Here is an 18871-nt window from a genome sequence, read left to right as displayed (position 1 = left end):
GGGCTAACTGGGCGTGGGTTGGAAGCGGGCAAGCCCACTTGGGTCCCGCGTGGGCTGCATGTGGGCTAACTGGGCATGGGTTAGAACACACACACAAGCTCGCGCACTCACTCACGCACTCTAAATCGAATAATGTGTAAACAGATTTGTTTTTGTTTTTTTGTTTTACCACTGCCAAACTAAACACTAAGGTCAAAAATAGCAAATCTACATGCTCATAGCTACAATAATTGTCAGATCCTGTGTCTAGGTGAGACATGACCTTTGACACAATCTAAATGTCTCAATAGAAGAGCAGGGACACAAAATGCAACCACCTCAATTATATATAGTATAAGTTATATTGTATGAACATACTCTACCATACAGATTGGACATTACATTGTATTTTTACAATTTTTAAGTATTTGTTTTTCATTTATTAGAGATGGCTATGGCAGGTTAACTGTTAACCGTTTAACTGGTAACCATTAAAATGATCCCTGGCTAATAAACCAATCTTCAAGCTTGTAGATTGGCTATTTTTGGCAAAGAGGTTTGGTGTAGAGGGGTGAAAAAGAGCAAACCCAAGTACAAGTTTACTAAGAGTTTAAGTGGTTAAAGGGGCAGTTACTCAACTCCCTTTTTCTTAGATTTGAGTATAAATGTGTCATTTGTGATAGGGATAATACAATTTGTTCATAAGCGTGTGGATTCAGAGCTTTCTGCTTTCTTTCAGTTACAGTAAATGTTTTGCTTCAAGTCAAAGCATATGTGTATTCTCCTGGTCAAATCCAGACTAATTCCCTTCCCCCCTGACTGCCTGTTAATGGCTGTGTCTCTGTGACCGTGTGGGGGGCACACACAGATAGCAACAATGAAACAATGGGTATGCAAAGTATCAAAGCCAGACAGGTTGGAGAGGTTGGTGGTTTAGTTTATTTCTTTCTTTAAATGTTTGTTTTATTTTTTCATTGTAATATGGATTAGTCAGAAAAGTAAAAAAAAAAAAAAAATAGCCTTAGCTTAGGCAGCAGTGGGGACACACATGTCTTCCTTTTAGAAAGACAGAGAGAGTGTGTGTGTGTGTGTGTGTGTGTGTGTGTGTGTGTGTGTGTGTGTGTGTGTGTGTGTGTGTGTGTGTGTGTGTGTGTGTGTGTGTGTGTGTGTGTGTGTGTGTGTGTGTGTGTGTGTGTGTGTGTGTGTGTGTGTGTGTGAGAGAGAGAGAGAGAGAGCTCGGGTGTTCATTTAGAAAGTCGTATGTTTACATCAGCACAGGTTATGTTGATAAAGGCTGGTAAAGTTTGCTTGTATGCAGTATTACACACTTTACTTAAGACAGGCAAGGCCATTGTATTTAGTTTTCAGTTAGTATTTTATTGTTATTTATTTATTGTTTATTTGCTCAGGCATTTCTAAGGACAGCTAAAGGTCCTGATTGTTTTGGGTCCTAAAGGCCCCCTCTTTGTGTCCACTAAATTCAAATTTAAACTGACAAAGGCAAGTCAGTCAAAGGCAGCAAAGCAGAGAGGAGGATTGCCTTGTGATGGATTTCTGCTTTCATAACTAAGTAAGTAAATATTTAAATGGTGGACTGCTCTCTTTAAGTAGTAGATTGTGCATTACTCTGTTCTCAAGCTAAACTTTATTTTCATGCTGTTTTATGCTGCTCAGTTTGGGCATTCGTCCTGCTTGTCTTGGTGAATCATTATAGTATGCTAACTTTAAATGTAATTTGGCAACACATTTGATGTATACCAGTAGAAGGCATGCCACAGCATATACAGTAATGGAAAGTTTCATAATTCTATAATTTTAACAGTTGGCTTCTTGTCATTTCTATTAGGAGGACTGAAGAACACAAGGATGCAGAGAAGGCTCTCTCAAAGTGGTTCACTGGGGCTCGTGATAGAGGTGGAAACAAAGTTTGAGCTCAGAGACAGCTTCCACAACTGGATGATGCACCACCCCAGCTTCCACAACTGGATGATGCACCACCCCAGTAGAAAATGTCTCTGTCTCTCTTTCTCTCCCCTTAGCAGCACAATGCTTGGTTGGTTCTGTCACTGGGGATTTAAACAGAAAGGCTCAATAGACTGAATCCCTCAGCCCTGTTACATAGACAATGGGCTCAAAAGACACCCACACGCACAGAGGGCCCAGATTCATCTGCAACATGAAACTGGATCTCAGAATCCCTCAGCCCTGTTACATGGACAATGGAAGATTTTGATGCACACTATTTTTATTTTTTGGACCATTGTTATTCTTATATTTTGTTCTGATATTAGTCTCTGTGGAGGATTGTGAGAATATTTGTTTGCATTTTAAGCGTACAATTTGTATGTATATACTGTATTTACATTTGATGTGTGCCATCTTTTCCTGCACCTTTAGACTGCTGCTATCTTTATTCCCATTTTTATTGTCATTGTATTTTCATTATCTTGTAATAATGTTTTTAATAAATGTGTCAAAATATATATTGTCTATTTTCATCCTGGTAAAACTTTACTTTAGGTGTGTTTACAAGAATTAACACGGTTCATGTTTGCTGCTTAATCTATTGGAACCATTGCACAAACAAACCCAGTTAGGACCCACCTCAGTCCCATATAGACTTGCCTAGTTGGGGCCCACCTGGGGCCCAGTTAGAACCCACCTAAAGCCCACATGGGCATCCCAGTTGCGACCCACCTCGGTCCCATATAGACTTGCCCAGTTGGGCCCCACATGGGGCCCAGGTAGAACCCACCTAAAGCCCACATGGGGCCCATGTGGGGCCCAGGTAGAACCCACCTAAAGCCCACATGGGGCCCAGGTAGAACCCACCTAAAGCCCACATGAGGCCCATGTGGGGCCCAGGTAGAACCCACCTAAAGCCCACATGGGGCCCATGTGGGGCCCAGGTAGAACCCACCTAAAGCCCACATGGGGCCCATGTGGGGCCCAGGTAGAACCCACCTAAAGCCCACATGGGACCCATGTGGGGCCCAGGTAGAACCCACCTAAAGCCCACATGGGGCCCATGTGGGGCCCATGTGGAGCCCACATGGGCCCCATGTGGGCATCCCAGATGGGACCCATGTGGGGCCCGCTGACATGCCGACATGGGGCCCATATGGGATGCCCACATGGGGCCCATGTGGGACCCATGTGGGGCCCAGGTAGAACCCACTTAAAGCCCACATGGGGCCCATGTGGGGCCCAGGTAGAACCCACCTAAAGCCCACATCGGGCCCATGTGGGGCCCAGGTAGAACCCACCTAAAGCCCACATGGGGCCCATGTGGGGCCCAGGTAGAACCCACCTAAAGCCCACATCGGGCCCATGTGGGGCCCATGTGGAGCCCACATGGGCCCCATGTGGGCATCCCAGATGGGACCCATGTGGGGCCCGCTGACATGCCGACATGGGGCCCATATGGGATGCCCACATGGGGCCCATATGGGATGCCCACATGGGGCCCATGTGGGACCCACGTGGGCGTGCTGGCTGGGATAGCGTCACACAAAAGCATCAAAAGTAGCAGATCTACAAGCTGAGCCGGAAGATCTGCTACTTTTGATGCTTTTGAAAAGTAAGTTTTGGACATATGAGGTTTCCACCCGACAGAGACGATATATATTATGACTAAATACTATGACACGTTTTTATAATCTGCTACTTTTAAATGCCTCATTTAAAAAAATGTCCCCCTTAATCCATCACCTTATGTACATTATCTGTCATTACTTCTAACTGCCTCATGCCACTACAATATTTCCTCCACACACCATATGGGCCACATGCAGCCCCCACCTTCACTTAATGTGGCCCACAGGTTAATATCAGAATACTGATATATTATTGATTTCAGCTGTTACGATTCCAAACATGACCCGCTTTAATGACTTCAGTCTATATTAGTAGCTTAATGGCTAGTACTAAAATTCGAGAGATTTTAGTATAACTAAATGCATTTGAAATTAAATAAAATGTTACTTTTCAGGATTCAAATTCAAAAATAGCTAAAAGAAATGCAGGATTCCAATTCAAAAATAGCAAAAATAGCAGATCTACAATCTCAAAACGCGACACGTTTTGTTTTAGCTTGTATAGCTGCTATTTTTGCTATTTTTGTATGACATAGAATGGTGAAGTACTGCATTAATTTACGAAAAAAGTTAAAATACAGGGATAAGAGCTGTCTGCCCTCTGACAGTGTATGCAATGTGGCCCTCTGGAGTGAGTGTGGAAATACAGTGTCTCTCTCCATCATCAAAGTTGCATCACCCCTGCCTTATATGTATGTAATGCACCGTATGTACATTTAACATGTATGTTTTTCTGTTTCTTCCTTTCCATATCTCTTTATACCTTTCTTAAAACTGCAATGATGGGGTTTGTGCAACAAGTAATTTCACCCACTTGTACCATCTGTAAACCTGTGATGTGACGATACATATGAGTTGAGCTGGGCTACAAAATAGACCACATAGACATGTTGTATGTAAGAAATGTTACATATATTTTTCATTTACTGAACACGGGCCAATTATATTCGTACTGGGATCTTTAAGTGAGCTAGAGTTGATGTGTGGATGTACTCAGATTCTCCCTCAGGTGTCTCTGCTACAACAGGGAATGACGACACTCTTTAGATATTGTCACTCACTGATAGTATTGCTGTTCTGATGTGGGTCTAGAAATTAAACATGGCAAATATGTATATTCATTATATGACATTAAGTAAAACATTATTACAATAAACTAAAGATCAATCCCACAATAGGAATGAAGTAGCTGTATACTATTGACCCTGTGCCCATGGTGTAAAGTAGATTTACTCAAGTACTGTGCTTAAGTACACTTTAGAGGATTTTTTTCTTTACTGGAGTATTTCCCATTTTCAGTACCAGTACCACATCTCAGAGGCAAATATTGTACTTTTACTCCACTACAATTATTTGAAAACTTTAGTTACTTTGCAGATATAAATGATTACATCATAAAACATACATTAACCACTTTAGCCCTATTTTATACATACTGTAGGCTATGAAAATAGCCGATCTACAAACTCACAACGCATCGCATCGCGACACGTTGTGAGTTTGTAGATCTGCTATTTTCTAATATTTCAGTACTTTTACTTTTGGTACATTAAGTACATTTTGACACCAATACTTTTGTACTTTTGCTCAAATACATTTTGAATCCTGGACTTTTACTTGTAACTGAGTTGCGGTATACTTTTACTTGAGTAAAACATTTGACTACTTTTTCCACCACTGCCCTGTGCGTATTTGTAACAGCAAGCTTATTCTGTAAAGGAGTCTGTCTGCATAACATACACTCTAAACACTTAGACCCTCTATATACTTAGTAAAATAAGCTACAATGCAAAAGTATGGTACTTATAATGTGCTTCTAAGCATAATAATGTAATTTGACCAACACTGAAAATACATCTTAAACCTTGCTATAAGTTGTTATGTATCATTATAAACATGTATAACGAGTGTTATGAAGCCTTATAATGCATTGTAAATGTGATTATAACGAAGTATAGACCCAACCTTTAAGTAAAGCATTACACAATACACCTTGCTTTGTCTTTGCATGCATCTCTTTATTCATGACGATGTTTACAACATCTTGGATTATGTATTCATTTAAAAGCCCTGACAGGTCACCACTGTAATAATATGTGATACAATACAGATATCTACTGTATGAGTTTAGGATTAAACAGAGTCCCAAAGAGAGAAAAAAACCCAAATTAAAACCATGAAAAAGAGTAAATATTGCATCATGCCTTTTATACCACGGCTGTGCTTTTCAAAAATACATGCATGCAAACTTAAATATGTTTAAGGAACACGTCTGATCTTCATCGCTACAGCCTTCAGGGAGTAATTAAAACCCTTCCAGTGGTTCCAGACTACACCTGTTGCATGTTGAACCGTCTGTCCCCAAAGGTAAGCACCATTGATGTTAGCACCGACACAGTTGTTGTACCAAAATGCACCGTAATAATGACTTGCACAGTTGTTGCCCGACGTGTCCTGATCTTTGTCAAAGGTTGAGAATTTCATTCCATTGTGATAGGTCAGTGCGTCTCCTGCTCCTCCATCCTTGAAGCCAGCAACCTGCAGCTTGTAGCCATCAGCCTCAGAACCCACAGAGAAAGAGGAGTAAGAGGCAAACGCTGTGTTTCCCTCAAAGTCTTCCATGTCTACCCTCAGCTGATACTTTTTGTTCTTGGTAAGGAGATGCATGTTCTCCAGTCCCAGCCAGTACTCGCCTGATGCGTCTCCAAACCCAGCTTGGTACTCTGCCCAGGGTCTGTAGAAGTTCACAGTGCCGTCCACTCTTCTCTGGATGACTGTCCACTTCCCTCCATCTGTGTCCATTTCACAGTAGACCTTGGCAGGTGGAGTAGTGGGGTAGATGGTGTACACACCACTCGCTGTGGAGACCTTTTCGTAGATTTCATCACAGTCCAGAACCAGGTTGTGATCACCATGAGGAGCAGAGTGGACTGTTACAGCCAGAAACAGAACTGCAACAACAAGTATCATCTTGAAGTCTTTAAGTTGCACCTTGTTGTTCAGATCATAGGACGACTGATTGTGCTGAATGTATGTTCAGCTCCAGTAGAAGGTTTAATGCAGTCTGAGTTCGAGAGAACCCTCTTTTATAGTTAAGAATGATGACGTATTGAAACTAGAGAGATCGTATGATAGTTAAAAGTAATTTGCCACCAGACCAGTCTCACCATTGTGGCTGTCAATATTATTAATTGTAGTTAAGTACACACACACACACACACACCCACCCACCCACCCACCCACCCACCCACCCACACACACACACACACACACACACACACACACACACACACACACACACACACACACACACACACACACACACACACACACACACACACACACACACACAAAATGTGTCAGACAAACTCTTCCAATGGTAGAACCTTAAACAAATCAATGAATTATATTCGTATTATTCTATAAAAATGTATAAATTGAATTATTGTCCTTTTATTCTAGCTTATAAGCCCCAGCTGTACATCTTTGTCATTGACTGTATGGTGAGTCCATCACTGATTGCTGTGTCCAACTGGTTTCTCTCTGGACATCACCACATTTAAAACCTGTTGAAAATCACTGGTCAAGATTCAAACTAAAAACACTGACCAGTGTGTCCCTGCATATCTGTATTGTGCTGCTTATGAGTGCGTGTGTTGTGCATGTGATGTGCATGTGTAGTTTGTGTGTTGTGCACGTGAGTGTTGTATGTCTATCCACCCCAGCTAGACAGGGTTTCTACAACAGCATGACGTTATCAACCTACAATGAGAGCATGAACACCCAGATTTCTTCCTCATGCCTTCAATAATCCTTCAATAATCCTTCCACATGGGTGTGACTTATTTATTGGTGCCATTTTCCTTCTCTTATTGTTAATAAGATACACAGAGAGAGAGAGAGAGAGAGAGGGGAAACTTATGGCATATGTATTCTTTTCCTTGTCACGTATTACTCCTCCATCATAGTTTAGTTCTCTCCCTCATACAGTACCTTCACTGTTTCACAGTGCAGGACATGGATTATTGGATTATTTTTTAAGCTTCACACATGCAACATGGACATTCTACTATCAATCATGTTTTACACAGAGTTCTCTCTCTTGACACACTGGCTATTCAACATGATGTTCAGTTGATTAATAGACAGAGGGGGAATTACATTTTATCTTTTGCTCATTTGTTTCCTTGTCATTCAACCTCCACCATCAGTTTGATACTCTTCCTCATACCTTCACCATTTTTTTTCACCTGAAACTGTGATGTATTTATAAATACCAGTTTACGTATCTTTTCCACCAGCTATATAACACCAGTTTATTTGATTTAATTACATTTTATTTGATGGAAGTGTGTGTGTGTGTGTGTGTGTGTGTGTGTGTGTGTGTGTGTGTGTGTGTGTGTGTGTGTGTGTGTGTGTGTGTGTGTGTGTGTGTGTGTGTGTGTGTGTGTGTGTGCATGCGTGCGTGCACGTGTAATTTACAATTGTAATATGGACGGCCACCTCTATGAAACGGTTATTGAAACATTGAAGGTTTAGGAGATTGAGTTTATTTCCATCTTTCCGTCCAGTAAATAGCAGCTCATATTGTAGCTGATCCTGTGTGAGACACACACACCCACACCCACACCCCCCCCCCCCACACACACACACACACACACACACACACACACACCCCCCCCCCCCCCCCCCCCCCCCCCACACACACACACACACACACACACACACACACACACACACACACACACACACACACACACACACACACACACACACACACACACACACACACACACACACACACACACACTTCCAATGGTAGAACCTTTTTTAACTAATCAATTAATTATTTTCATATTATTTCCTATTCGAGCGGTTCTAGCTATTCTTATTATTTTCAGTCCTAGCTGTAGGCTACATCGCTGTCATTAACTGTATGGTGAGTCCATCACTGATTGCTGTGTCAAGATTTAAACTAAGAACACTGACTGGTGTATCCCTCAGTATTGTGCTGCTCATGAGTGCACGTGTTGTGCATGTCATGTGCACGTGTTGTGCAGGTGTTGTGCACGTGAGTGTTGTATGTCTATCCAACCCAGCTAGACAGGGTTTCTACAACAACGTGACGTTATCAACCTACAATGAGAGCATGAACGCCCAGACTAGATATTCAGGACAGAGGTGGGGAGAATGTTTTTTTTTGGGGGGGGATTATGATTTCCTTTTGTCAAACCTCCACCAGTATTGTATCAGTTTTCTTCCTCATGCCTTCAATAATCCTTCCACATGGGTGTGACTTATTTATTGGTGCCAGTTTCCTTCTCTTATCCACCAGTTCTTTAACAACAGTCATTTTATGGAGGTACGCGCAGGGACGGATTATGGCTTGTGCACATTGTGCACGTGCACAGGGGCCCTCGAGCCAAGGGGGCCCTGGCACTGCCACCTGAACATCAACATTTTGATTAGTCAGTCGGAGACCCCTCCCTCGGTACATAGGGGGGGGTAGAGGGGACCCGTGGTGATTGTGTGCATATAGGGGCCCATTTTAACTTTAATCTGTCCATGGGTAAATGACTAACAGCTAATAGCAAATAAATAGTAAATATATATAAATGATATGCATATTGTATTCAGGTGTGTGTGCGTGTGCGTCTGTCTGTCTGTCTGTCTGTCTGTCTGTCTGTCTGTCTGTCTGTCTGTCTGTCTGTCTGTCTGTCTGTCTGTCTGTGTGTGTGTGTGTGAGTGTGTGTGTGTGTGTGTGAGTCTGTGTCTGTGTGTGTGTGTGTGTGTGTGCGTCAACAAAAAATCATAAAATATATTTATGAATGGATGATTGACTTGTCATCAAAGGTCACAGTCAAAGTCAAGGTCCAAGACCAGTGTGTTATTCCTAGATGCAACTAGAATCCAGCTGCCCTGAAACTAATTGAGCCACATGATTGCACGCACCCATGCACACACACACACACGTACGCACGCATGCACGCATGCACGCATGCACGCAGGGCTGGCCCTCCCATTAGGCAGCCGCCAAGAGCTCCATCTGGGGGGGGGGGGGGGGCAGTCGCGTAAGTAGCGTGACGCAGACAACTCAGTTGCGTTGGGGCCCAGAGCCATTTGGGGCCCACCCGTAGAATAAAAATAATACAAAAAATACAATTTCATAGACCTGGTTGCTTGTTTCTCTCGCAAAATCTGGCAACACTGGAAGTCAGAGGTCAAAGGGCAGAAGGTTGCCCTCTCCTTACCATTTGGTAAAGAGAAATACCACCAATCGTGAGGCAGGGCGTGCAAAGAATTTGGTTGCAACAGTTTGGAGTTTTGGCTGGTTACATTGTGACAGGGAGGCACCCCAAGGATGGCTGGTAAGTGCTATCCACACTCCACAGCTCACAGAGAAGAATACCAGCACTCACTTAAGTCCATATAGGCTCTTATTTATTTAGGTGATGTCAACCCAGCAGCAGCAATCATGATTACAGCTATCTAAGTCACTCTACTAGATGGCTGGAGCTGAAGTAATTTCCATAGTAGGCAGAAGCAACACTTCCTCATTAGGGGGAATTAATAGATTTTTGTTTTCTCTGTGTTTATTCTTTTTGAGGGTTGTCCGTATGGTTAGCAACAGTTATGTCTCCAGTTATATCTCCATGAATCCTCAATCCTATTTAGCTGACCTTGTATTGTGAACTGTACTTCCATGTGCTTTTTTCTCTGCAAACTTCTAAATAAAGTATTCAATCAAGCAAAAATCAAGACTGTCATACATTTATTTGATCGATTCTGACAATTGAGTACCTATGACCTATGTCTTCCTTGGACACTTCCCCAAATAGTGTTTGGAGTTCCATGTTTAAGGCCCGTCCATCTCCATAAATAATATAAAGTGCTTACCCGGTAAGCACTTTATATTTGTATTATTATATTACCCCTGCAGTAACAGAAGGAATGTTCATAATTCACCAGTGAACTAGAAAGGAGAACTAAAGTCTATTGACTTTACTTTACTGGCTATAAATAATGACTATAAATAAAGTCACTCCTACACAGAAGGTTTGTGTGTATCTAAGGCTAAAGGATACCTTTATGCAGTGGTGTGTTCTAGGATTTTCCGGAGGGAACCGATAATCATTCCCTGCACGACATGCGCGTGGTCGCGGAGATACGCTAGCGTGTTTTCAATGGATGAAATCCAGGTCATAGTAGATGGCTACGCTTGGCTATGAAACGTTTCTGCAGGTCACTCTATGTATATAGCATAACACGGCAGAACACACCACTGCCTTTATGGCTTCCTTATCGTTTCCTTTATAGCTGTGTTTGTTGTCATTTCAATAGACACTGTGAATAGACTGTGCTGCACAGATACATTGCTTTTTTCCTATTTTCCGTGCTTGTTTATAAAAGGGACAAACAATATGAAGGGGACATGTAGGTAGCACTGTGCCGGTTAGTTTGCGTCCTCTTTGGGTATACTGTAGATGTTTGACAGTGGAAACTCATCACACTTTCTGTGTAGGATTGACTTTATTTATAGTTATTTATTAAACAGTGTTGATATGATTTACCTAATCTAACAGCCAAAGCAAAGTCAATAGACTTTAGTTCTCCTTTCTAGTTCACTGGTGAATATACATGAACATCCCTTCTGTTACTGTAGGGGTTGAAGGTATACAGTTAGTTAAAACTGACATGACAAAATCTAAATAACATTACTCTGTTTTAGCATTGCCTTGGTTTAGTGTTAACCACTTTCACTGTGGCGTCCCTATTTTGGGGTCATGTCATTATAGGTGAGCATTTTCAAAAATAAAGCAAATGTATAAAACAGTACTTAATTGATTTGTATGAGCCTATTGTACCTAGCTACTGTACAATCTTGCAATTATTTGGCAACATAATAGTAGGCTATACATTGTCAGAATGTAACATACAGTACAGTTGGATTTTAAAACAATTTATTTACATAATAAGCATCTACATGTATATTTATACTTGTATGTCAAATATGGTCTGAGCAATCAATAGAGAATTCTGGAAATTTTAGTCTGGAAAAGTATAGAATTTTGAAAAGGAAAATATGTAGGAACTCTGTTTTACCATAAAGTGACAAACAACCCGTTTAGTAGAGCATGTTATCAATTATGCTTACGCAGTGATTCACACCACATATATACTGGGTCAAGTAGATAAAGGTCATAATTCATGACAGTAATCAATGTAAATCATCACACACACACACACACACACACACACACACACACACACACACACACACACACACACACACACACACACACACACACACACACACACACACACACACACACACACACACACACACACATGCTGTCTTTGGACTGTGCGCTGTGACTGTCAGTCTTTTAAACTCACCTGTACAACACTGTTGTGAGCTCGTAGATTGTCTATTCTCGGCACAGATATATATAACTCTAATTTCCTCCAAAGGAAGGTGTGAGAGACGGACAAACACCAACAACACAAGAGGTAAAAAAACATATTCATATTATTACTATTTACAATGTGCATATAGCAGACACTCTTAATGCAGAGTTATTTACAGTAAGCAAGGTAAACACATCCAATGCAGAGAGACAGTGCTGTGCCTCAGTAGACTAGGATCAACGCAAGAGTCAAACTAATTCATTCATATTAAAATAATCTGATTGATACTCATATAGCAAACATGATTGATTATTGGTGAAAATGACTAATTGAGTGTGATGCCATTACAGCGGGGGTCTTCAACGTCTTTAAGGCCAATTGGACCCCCTATAGCTGAGAGATAGATGAAGCAGGGACCCCCACTATTGTATACAATTGTGTTGCAGATTAAACCTTTTCATAGATGTCATAGATAGCTTGCATAGACTTGTTTGACAGCACTATTAGTGTTGGATTCATGTTAATGTGTATTTTCAGAGTTTGAATGAATATAGAATTATGTGCAGGATGTATTTTGTATAGATGTGAGGGACTTAATTTAACTGAGAAACCTTTTTTGGAATATTGGCCAGTGCCAATGTTGGCACCCGTGCCTATAGGGTTGCCCACCCATATGCCAGGGTTCCCCAATAGGCGCACCGCGGGCCATATGCGGCCCGCGAGAGGCAACTGTGCGGCCCGCGACGACTCATGTTTTTGGGGGAAAATAATAATATCTGTAATACTGTTCAAGCAGACCAACAAACACATCTGTAAGTCAATTGTTGATTCTGGACTTATTTTGATTTTCAGTGTGTACAACTGGCTGCTGTTAATCTGTATTACTTTTCAAGCAGACTTATTTTGTTTCCAGAGTGCATTTTTTCCTTTTGTGACCCTCAACACAGGATTTAAGAATCCCAGGCCTAAAATAATACAGTGTCAAATTAGCTCGATTAGAGAAAAAAGACAAATAAAAAACAAAAAAATGTGCGCACGCGGGCTTCGCGCGCGTGCACTCTTTCAGCACAATGTCACTGGCCCTCGGCTTCGTACCCGAGACATAATTTGGCCCTTGGGGAAAAGTAATTGGGGAACCCTGCCATATGCTTTAGGGCATTGGTCTCTATTTTTGAATAATTTTGAATTCTTTAACAGAAATCTTCTCTTCTGGGGTTCCCTGGCATCAAGCATTTTCAGATCAGGGTCCGCAGCCAAATGCATGCATATAAATGTGGGGGTCCTTGACATGAAGAAGTTTGAGAACCTGTGCTGTATAGGGGGATCTTTGCTCAATGTCTCTCACAGGCCACACAGTAGCTGGAAAGATGTGTACTTTCTAAGACATTTTTTAGATGTAAACTTTACTTGAACCCCATATTTTTTTCTTCTTTTACCTTTATTTAACCAGCCAAGTCAAGAAGAACACATTCTTATTTACAATTGGTGTCCCGGAACTATTCTCTTTTTTTTCCCCCTTTAGAATGGGCAAGGCAGTAATCATCATTCACCACCCGACTGACCTGTCAGCAAACATTAACCTGCAAAACGGCAAAGTAGTGGAGAAAGGGCCCAACATGATCCAACTGGAAAAGATATGGGGTTCCACGTATGGCTGTGGTGGGACCATCACATTCAAGAGGGACGTGCAGGCGGCCGGAACAAAGAACACGTCCACACACAGTTCTCAAATTGCTCACAATGTAAATTTGAAAAGTGGCGGTGTTTCTAGTAGCTCTTTGGAAAGCGAAGCAAATGCGAATGAAATGCAAACCAATTTCATTATATCGAGTCGAAGCGAAGTCTCCCAGCTGAGGTGCTTTGTCAACCAGAAGGCAGGTGGAGAGTGCATGTGGATTAAGAATGAACTCAGGCTCAGCATTGAGCAAAAATGGAGTGCTGACAAAGAGATGTCCATCTTTATCAAGTAAGACGATTATGTTGCTTATTACTGTCTGTTTTCTCATCCACTTTACCAACCCCAGCATCCGTAGTGTGGGGAAAGCTTTCTCTGAAAGCAGATCGACAAGTGAGCTTGTCGATCGGCTATTTTCAGCGAAAGCTGGGGAGGGTGGAGCGTGCCGTCGGGATAATCCATTCCATAGTTATGGGCAGTTGAATGTGGCTTGTTTTCGCCAAAAACAACAGAAAGCAGAGGAAATGTGGCTTTTATAAATCATATAATCTATAACGAAACCAGCTTCATTTTGTTGTGATCACGCGATTTCTGGGTGTACTCTTTCTTGGGTGATTCTGGGATCACTCACAGTCTGCAGAAGAGCGCCCTCTATCGTAAAACCACTGAAAACACAAATCTCGTTATTCGACGAGAAGTGTCATCATTGGCAGTCAAAGAGTAAACGTAAAACTGAAAAGATACCAGCATAGAGCCCTGAGTGACTCTGCTCAACCATATGGGGTTTAAGTGGTTATTTGTACTCATACCTACTATTCTGGATAGCATGTGGTAATACATTGGTCTAATTGATACAGGTCCTTCGTACCCGCAGAAGCGACATACCCCGCAAAACCCGCAGAAGCGCCATCCCCCGCAAAACCCGTAGAAGTGCCATCTCCCATAAAACCCGTAGAAGTGCCATCCCCCGTAAAACCCGGAGCATGGGGGCGCCCGCTGGCCTAGCGGTCCAGGCGCATACAGCTTGACAGCGTGTCGCGGTTTCCACTCCCGATCCCGACGTCCTTTGCTGTGTGTCACCCCCCCATCTCTCTCCCCATTTCCTGTCAGCCTACTGTCCTGTCAAATAAAGGCATAAAAGCCCCAAAAAAATATCTTTGGAGCAACCTGGAGCATGCAGTAAGATCTAAAGTGAAGTTGTGAGGCCCATGCTCTTGGTCCCAGCAGGAATGCGACCATGCAGACAGTTAAAATGTATATAAATCTGTAATTCAGGAGACAATATGTGCTCATTAGAGATGTGTGCTCTCAAACAATGGGTTATTAAACATATTTACTGTTTTTTTTGGTATGCTTGTTCAACCTGTGGGCCATTTAGGGTGGGGAAAGGAGTAGGGGATTTTTTTTTTAACTGGAGGGACAAATAATAACCCCTTGTTGGGTATTTGACTAACATCAAATGTGTGTTGGAATTGTCAAATGTTTGTAGTATTGTGCAGCTGATATGCTTGTCCAAACCTCCAGCTATGTAAACATAAAATGAAATACTTCATCACAAAACAAATTAATTAAGCATATACTGAAACAATGATTAACAAGGATAATTGTATAATGTAATCACAACAGTAACATTTATATGTTTAAATGTAATCTCAACACTAACATTTATATGTTTTAATGTAATCACAACAGTAACATTTATATGTTTTAAGGTAATCTCAACAATAACATGTATATGTTTTAATGTAATCTCAACAGTAACATTTATATGTTTTAATGTAATCACAACAGTAACATGTGTATGGTTTAATGTAATCACAACAGTAACATGTGTATGGTTTAATGTAATCACAACATTGATTATTTCATGTCTGCACTGAAGAGACACTTGTTCACACAGGCTTTTGGCACATAGTTTGTTTATTTTTGTTGATGTAAAGCATCCTTGGGTTTTTGAAAGGTGTTATATATTATAAATAAATAAAGTTATTATTATTATTATTATTAACACACAGCCAAGTAATTGATTGTAACACAATCGCAACGTCCATGAATCGTCCTTCATCCATGAATTCAGGTCTCCATGGGGTGACTAATCGATAGAAAAAAGTGTTTTTGGGGGTGAACTATCCATTTAAGGCCGAAAAGTAGTCGTATCAGTATAAAGGTTTGGAGGTGAGAACCTATATGTCGGAGGTGAAACTTGAGAGGGCCTCCGAGAGCATGATGGTGGTTACAGAGAGAATAGAGCAGCCTCTCTGCAGCCTGCCTCTAGGCCTACAGCAGCAGAACATGACCCCTACAGGCCAGTCCACGCCAATGCAACTACTTGCAACATGCAACTTCTTGTAACTCCTTGCAACCATTATGCCCAATGGCAGTTGCAAGGAGTTGCATTGGTGTGGACTGGCCAGGGCTCTATAGGCTTCTCGGGCCACTCCTTTTCCTCTCAAATCTTTCTTCACTGAAAACAGCTGCTATATACTGGGTGCGTTCAGAAATTGCGCACCGGAGCGCACTCACCTATTAGTTTGCATTGGCCAGTGCGCTCAGTGCTGTATTTCCGAACGCACCTGTGGTAATTGGTCTCCACACGCTCATACCCACATGGGACACTTTAAAAGTTTCTTGGTTAAAATGAATTAATAAAAGTAGTTTAGTCTTCATATTTCATGTTTCATAATTATGCACGTACAGTACCTAATACACAACACACCCAAGGAATTTACTGTTAATAATAAAGTATGTCCGAAAACGCCACCTTGAAGATATTATATCAAGGAAGAATGAATTAAAGTAGAATTTCAATAAATTGGGTTCCCCAAAAACAGATAATAGAGACATTCAGGGTGCTTCTTGAGGACACACTACATAGTGACTGCACCTGTTTCATGTAACACTATGTTCATTTGCATCTGTGACATTGTAATGTTGTTTGTTATTGTCTCATATCTTATATGTTGTTATCAGGGCGTCCTTGAAAAAGAGAGCTTGCTCTTAATGGGCTTCCCTAATAAACACACTACATTCCTAATTACAATCACAAGAGCACTCAGGTTCAGTGATGTTTCACAGCCAAACAATAGCCAACCATATTGATTGAATCACAATGAACTTGGCATCTGTTGTATAAAGCCATACTTGGAGATTGTCCTATAGCTACATCTCATCATTTTTGGAATGGGTCCCCTCTGGACCCTATCACACCCGATCGAGTAGTGTCACATTCAAGGTGCCCAAGGTCAATTCTGAACTTGGTAGATCTGCTTTTAGCTACGGTGGTCGTACCACATGGAATGACCTGCAGACTACGTTGAAGTTAACCACTCTAGTACCTTTGAGTCGTTTTAGAACTCCAAACAGGTAATTGGTAATTGTGTAATTGTTTTTTTTAGAATTTTGGTTAATTTTGTCTTGGTTTCTATTTGTAACTTTTATATCTCATATGTATGCCTTTTATTTTTCCAATTCCTAGATGTAATTTATTTTCAACAGTGGTGTTGTTGAATTGCATTGTATTGTATTACTCGACGACACTGCAAATGAGTTTAACTACTCAGTGTAATTTCGAGAATAAAGAAATCTTGAATGAATGAATGAATAATGGTTGACAGCCAGGAGACCGCTTGCTTGTCTATTCAACATCCTGTGGCCTAGATCCTTACTTTGCACATACAATTTTGGTGGCTTTTAATGATAAAACTGTTAATGTGTGGCCATTTCTGCACTGGAGAGTCAGATAAATTACCAAAATGTAAGGTAAAATGAAACAGAGGAATCAGCTATTCAAGTGTTTGTATTGGTTGGTTGTGTGTGTGTGTGTGTGTGTGTGTGTGTGTGTGTGTGTGTGTGTGTGTGTGTGTGTGTGTGTGTGTGTGTGTGTGTGTGTGTGTGTGTGTGTGTGTGTGCGTGCGTGCGTGCGTGCGTGCGTGCGTGCGTGCGTGTGTGTGTGTGACAAGGCCAAAGTATATCCATCTATGCGTAGACGCATACTTCCAAATAATAAGTAATCATTTGAGACAGATTTGCACTGCTGGAGCAGAGAAATGTTCCACACACACACACACACACACACACACACACACACACACACACACACACACACACACACACACACACACACACACACACACACACACACACACACACACACACACACACACACACACACACATGCTGTCTTTGGACTGTGAACTGACAAAGGATTCCTGTGCGACACTCATGAGACAAACTCACCTACACCAGTGACTGAGAGGAGCCAGGATCGACATATGTTGTGACACTCGTAGATTGTCTATTCTCGGCAAACATATACAAGTATGGTCTAATTTCCTCGAAAGGGTGTGAGAGACGGACAAACACCAACAACACAAGAGGTAAAATAATTCATTCATATTATTACTATTTACAATTTAGGCATTTAGCAGATGCTCTTTATCCAGACCGTCTTACAGTAATCAAGGTAAACACATCCAAAGCAGAGAGACTGTGTGGTGCCTCAGTAAACCTGGATCACAGGTAAACCAAGAACCTAGCATCATAATATATATTAATATAATCTGTTTAAATAATCTAATGTCCAGACATGTGTACATTGACAGAGTAGTGTGATATATTATTTTTTTCAGGGTTTTCAGGTCAAGGACCCCTTAGCTGAGAGATACTGTGTGCAGGGACCCCCACTACACTTACTACTAAAATGTTGTTGCAGATTTAACTTGTTCATAGATGTCATAGATAGCTTCATAGACTTGTTTGACAGCACTATCAGTGTTGCATTCATGTTAATGTGTATTTTCAACCACTTAAACTGTCAATACTTAGTAAACTTGACCTTTCACTCTGTAATTGGTCCGCTCTTTTTTCCCTCTACACCAAACCTCTTTACCAAAAATAGCTCACAATGTTGTGAGCTTGTAGATTCACCTATAAGAACTTTTAAGTTCTCCTCAAAATAGGAATGCTATGGTTTAATGCAAAAAACATATCCTATCACACAAAGTATAGAAAAAAATATATAGAATGACAACTATTGTAACCACTTTATCCATTTATATATTGGCTATTCACTTGGTGCAGTGCTGCAAGCTTGTATAGCTGCTAATTTGGGGGATTTTCTTTTGAAAAATGTCGACAATGTTTGGAACATTTTGATTAGCCTAATTTTGCATATAACATACATCTTCTCCTCTGGAGAAGATGTATGTTATCC

The 18871-nt window shown here is 41.2% G+C and overlaps 1 protein-coding gene and 1 pseudogene across 2 annotated transcripts in view; both read right to left on the bottom strand.

Moving 5' to 3' along the window:
* Positions 1 to 5572: 5572 nt before the first annotated feature.
* On the bottom strand, positions 5573 to 6649 carry LOC311055429 (microfibril-associated glycoprotein 4-like). Its single transcript, XM_084071621.1, has one exon. It carries the CDS (start codon positions 6543 to 6545, stop codon positions 5835 to 5837), a length of 711 nt encoding a protein of 236 aa, XP_083927747.1. The 5' UTR covers positions 6546 to 6649; the 3' UTR covers positions 5573 to 5834.
* LOC311055436 (microfibril-associated glycoprotein 4-like) overlaps positions 5573 to 18871 on the bottom strand; it is a 51369-nt pseudogene continuing 38070 nt past the window's right edge. The window contains exon 2 of the transcript XR_014602904.1: positions 5573 to 5793. The product of XR_014602904.1 is annotated as a microfibril-associated glycoprotein 4-like (transcript). The remainder of the gene's footprint in view (positions 5794 to 18871) is intronic.

This window comes from Gymnoscopelus microlampas (genome assembly GCF_963454915.1).
Source record: "Gymnoscopelus microlampas genome assembly, chromosome: 11".
NCBI lineage: Eukaryota > Metazoa > Chordata > Actinopteri > Myctophiformes > Myctophidae > Gymnoscopelus > Gymnoscopelus microlampas.
This window is presented reverse-complemented; position numbering and strand designations above follow the sequence as displayed.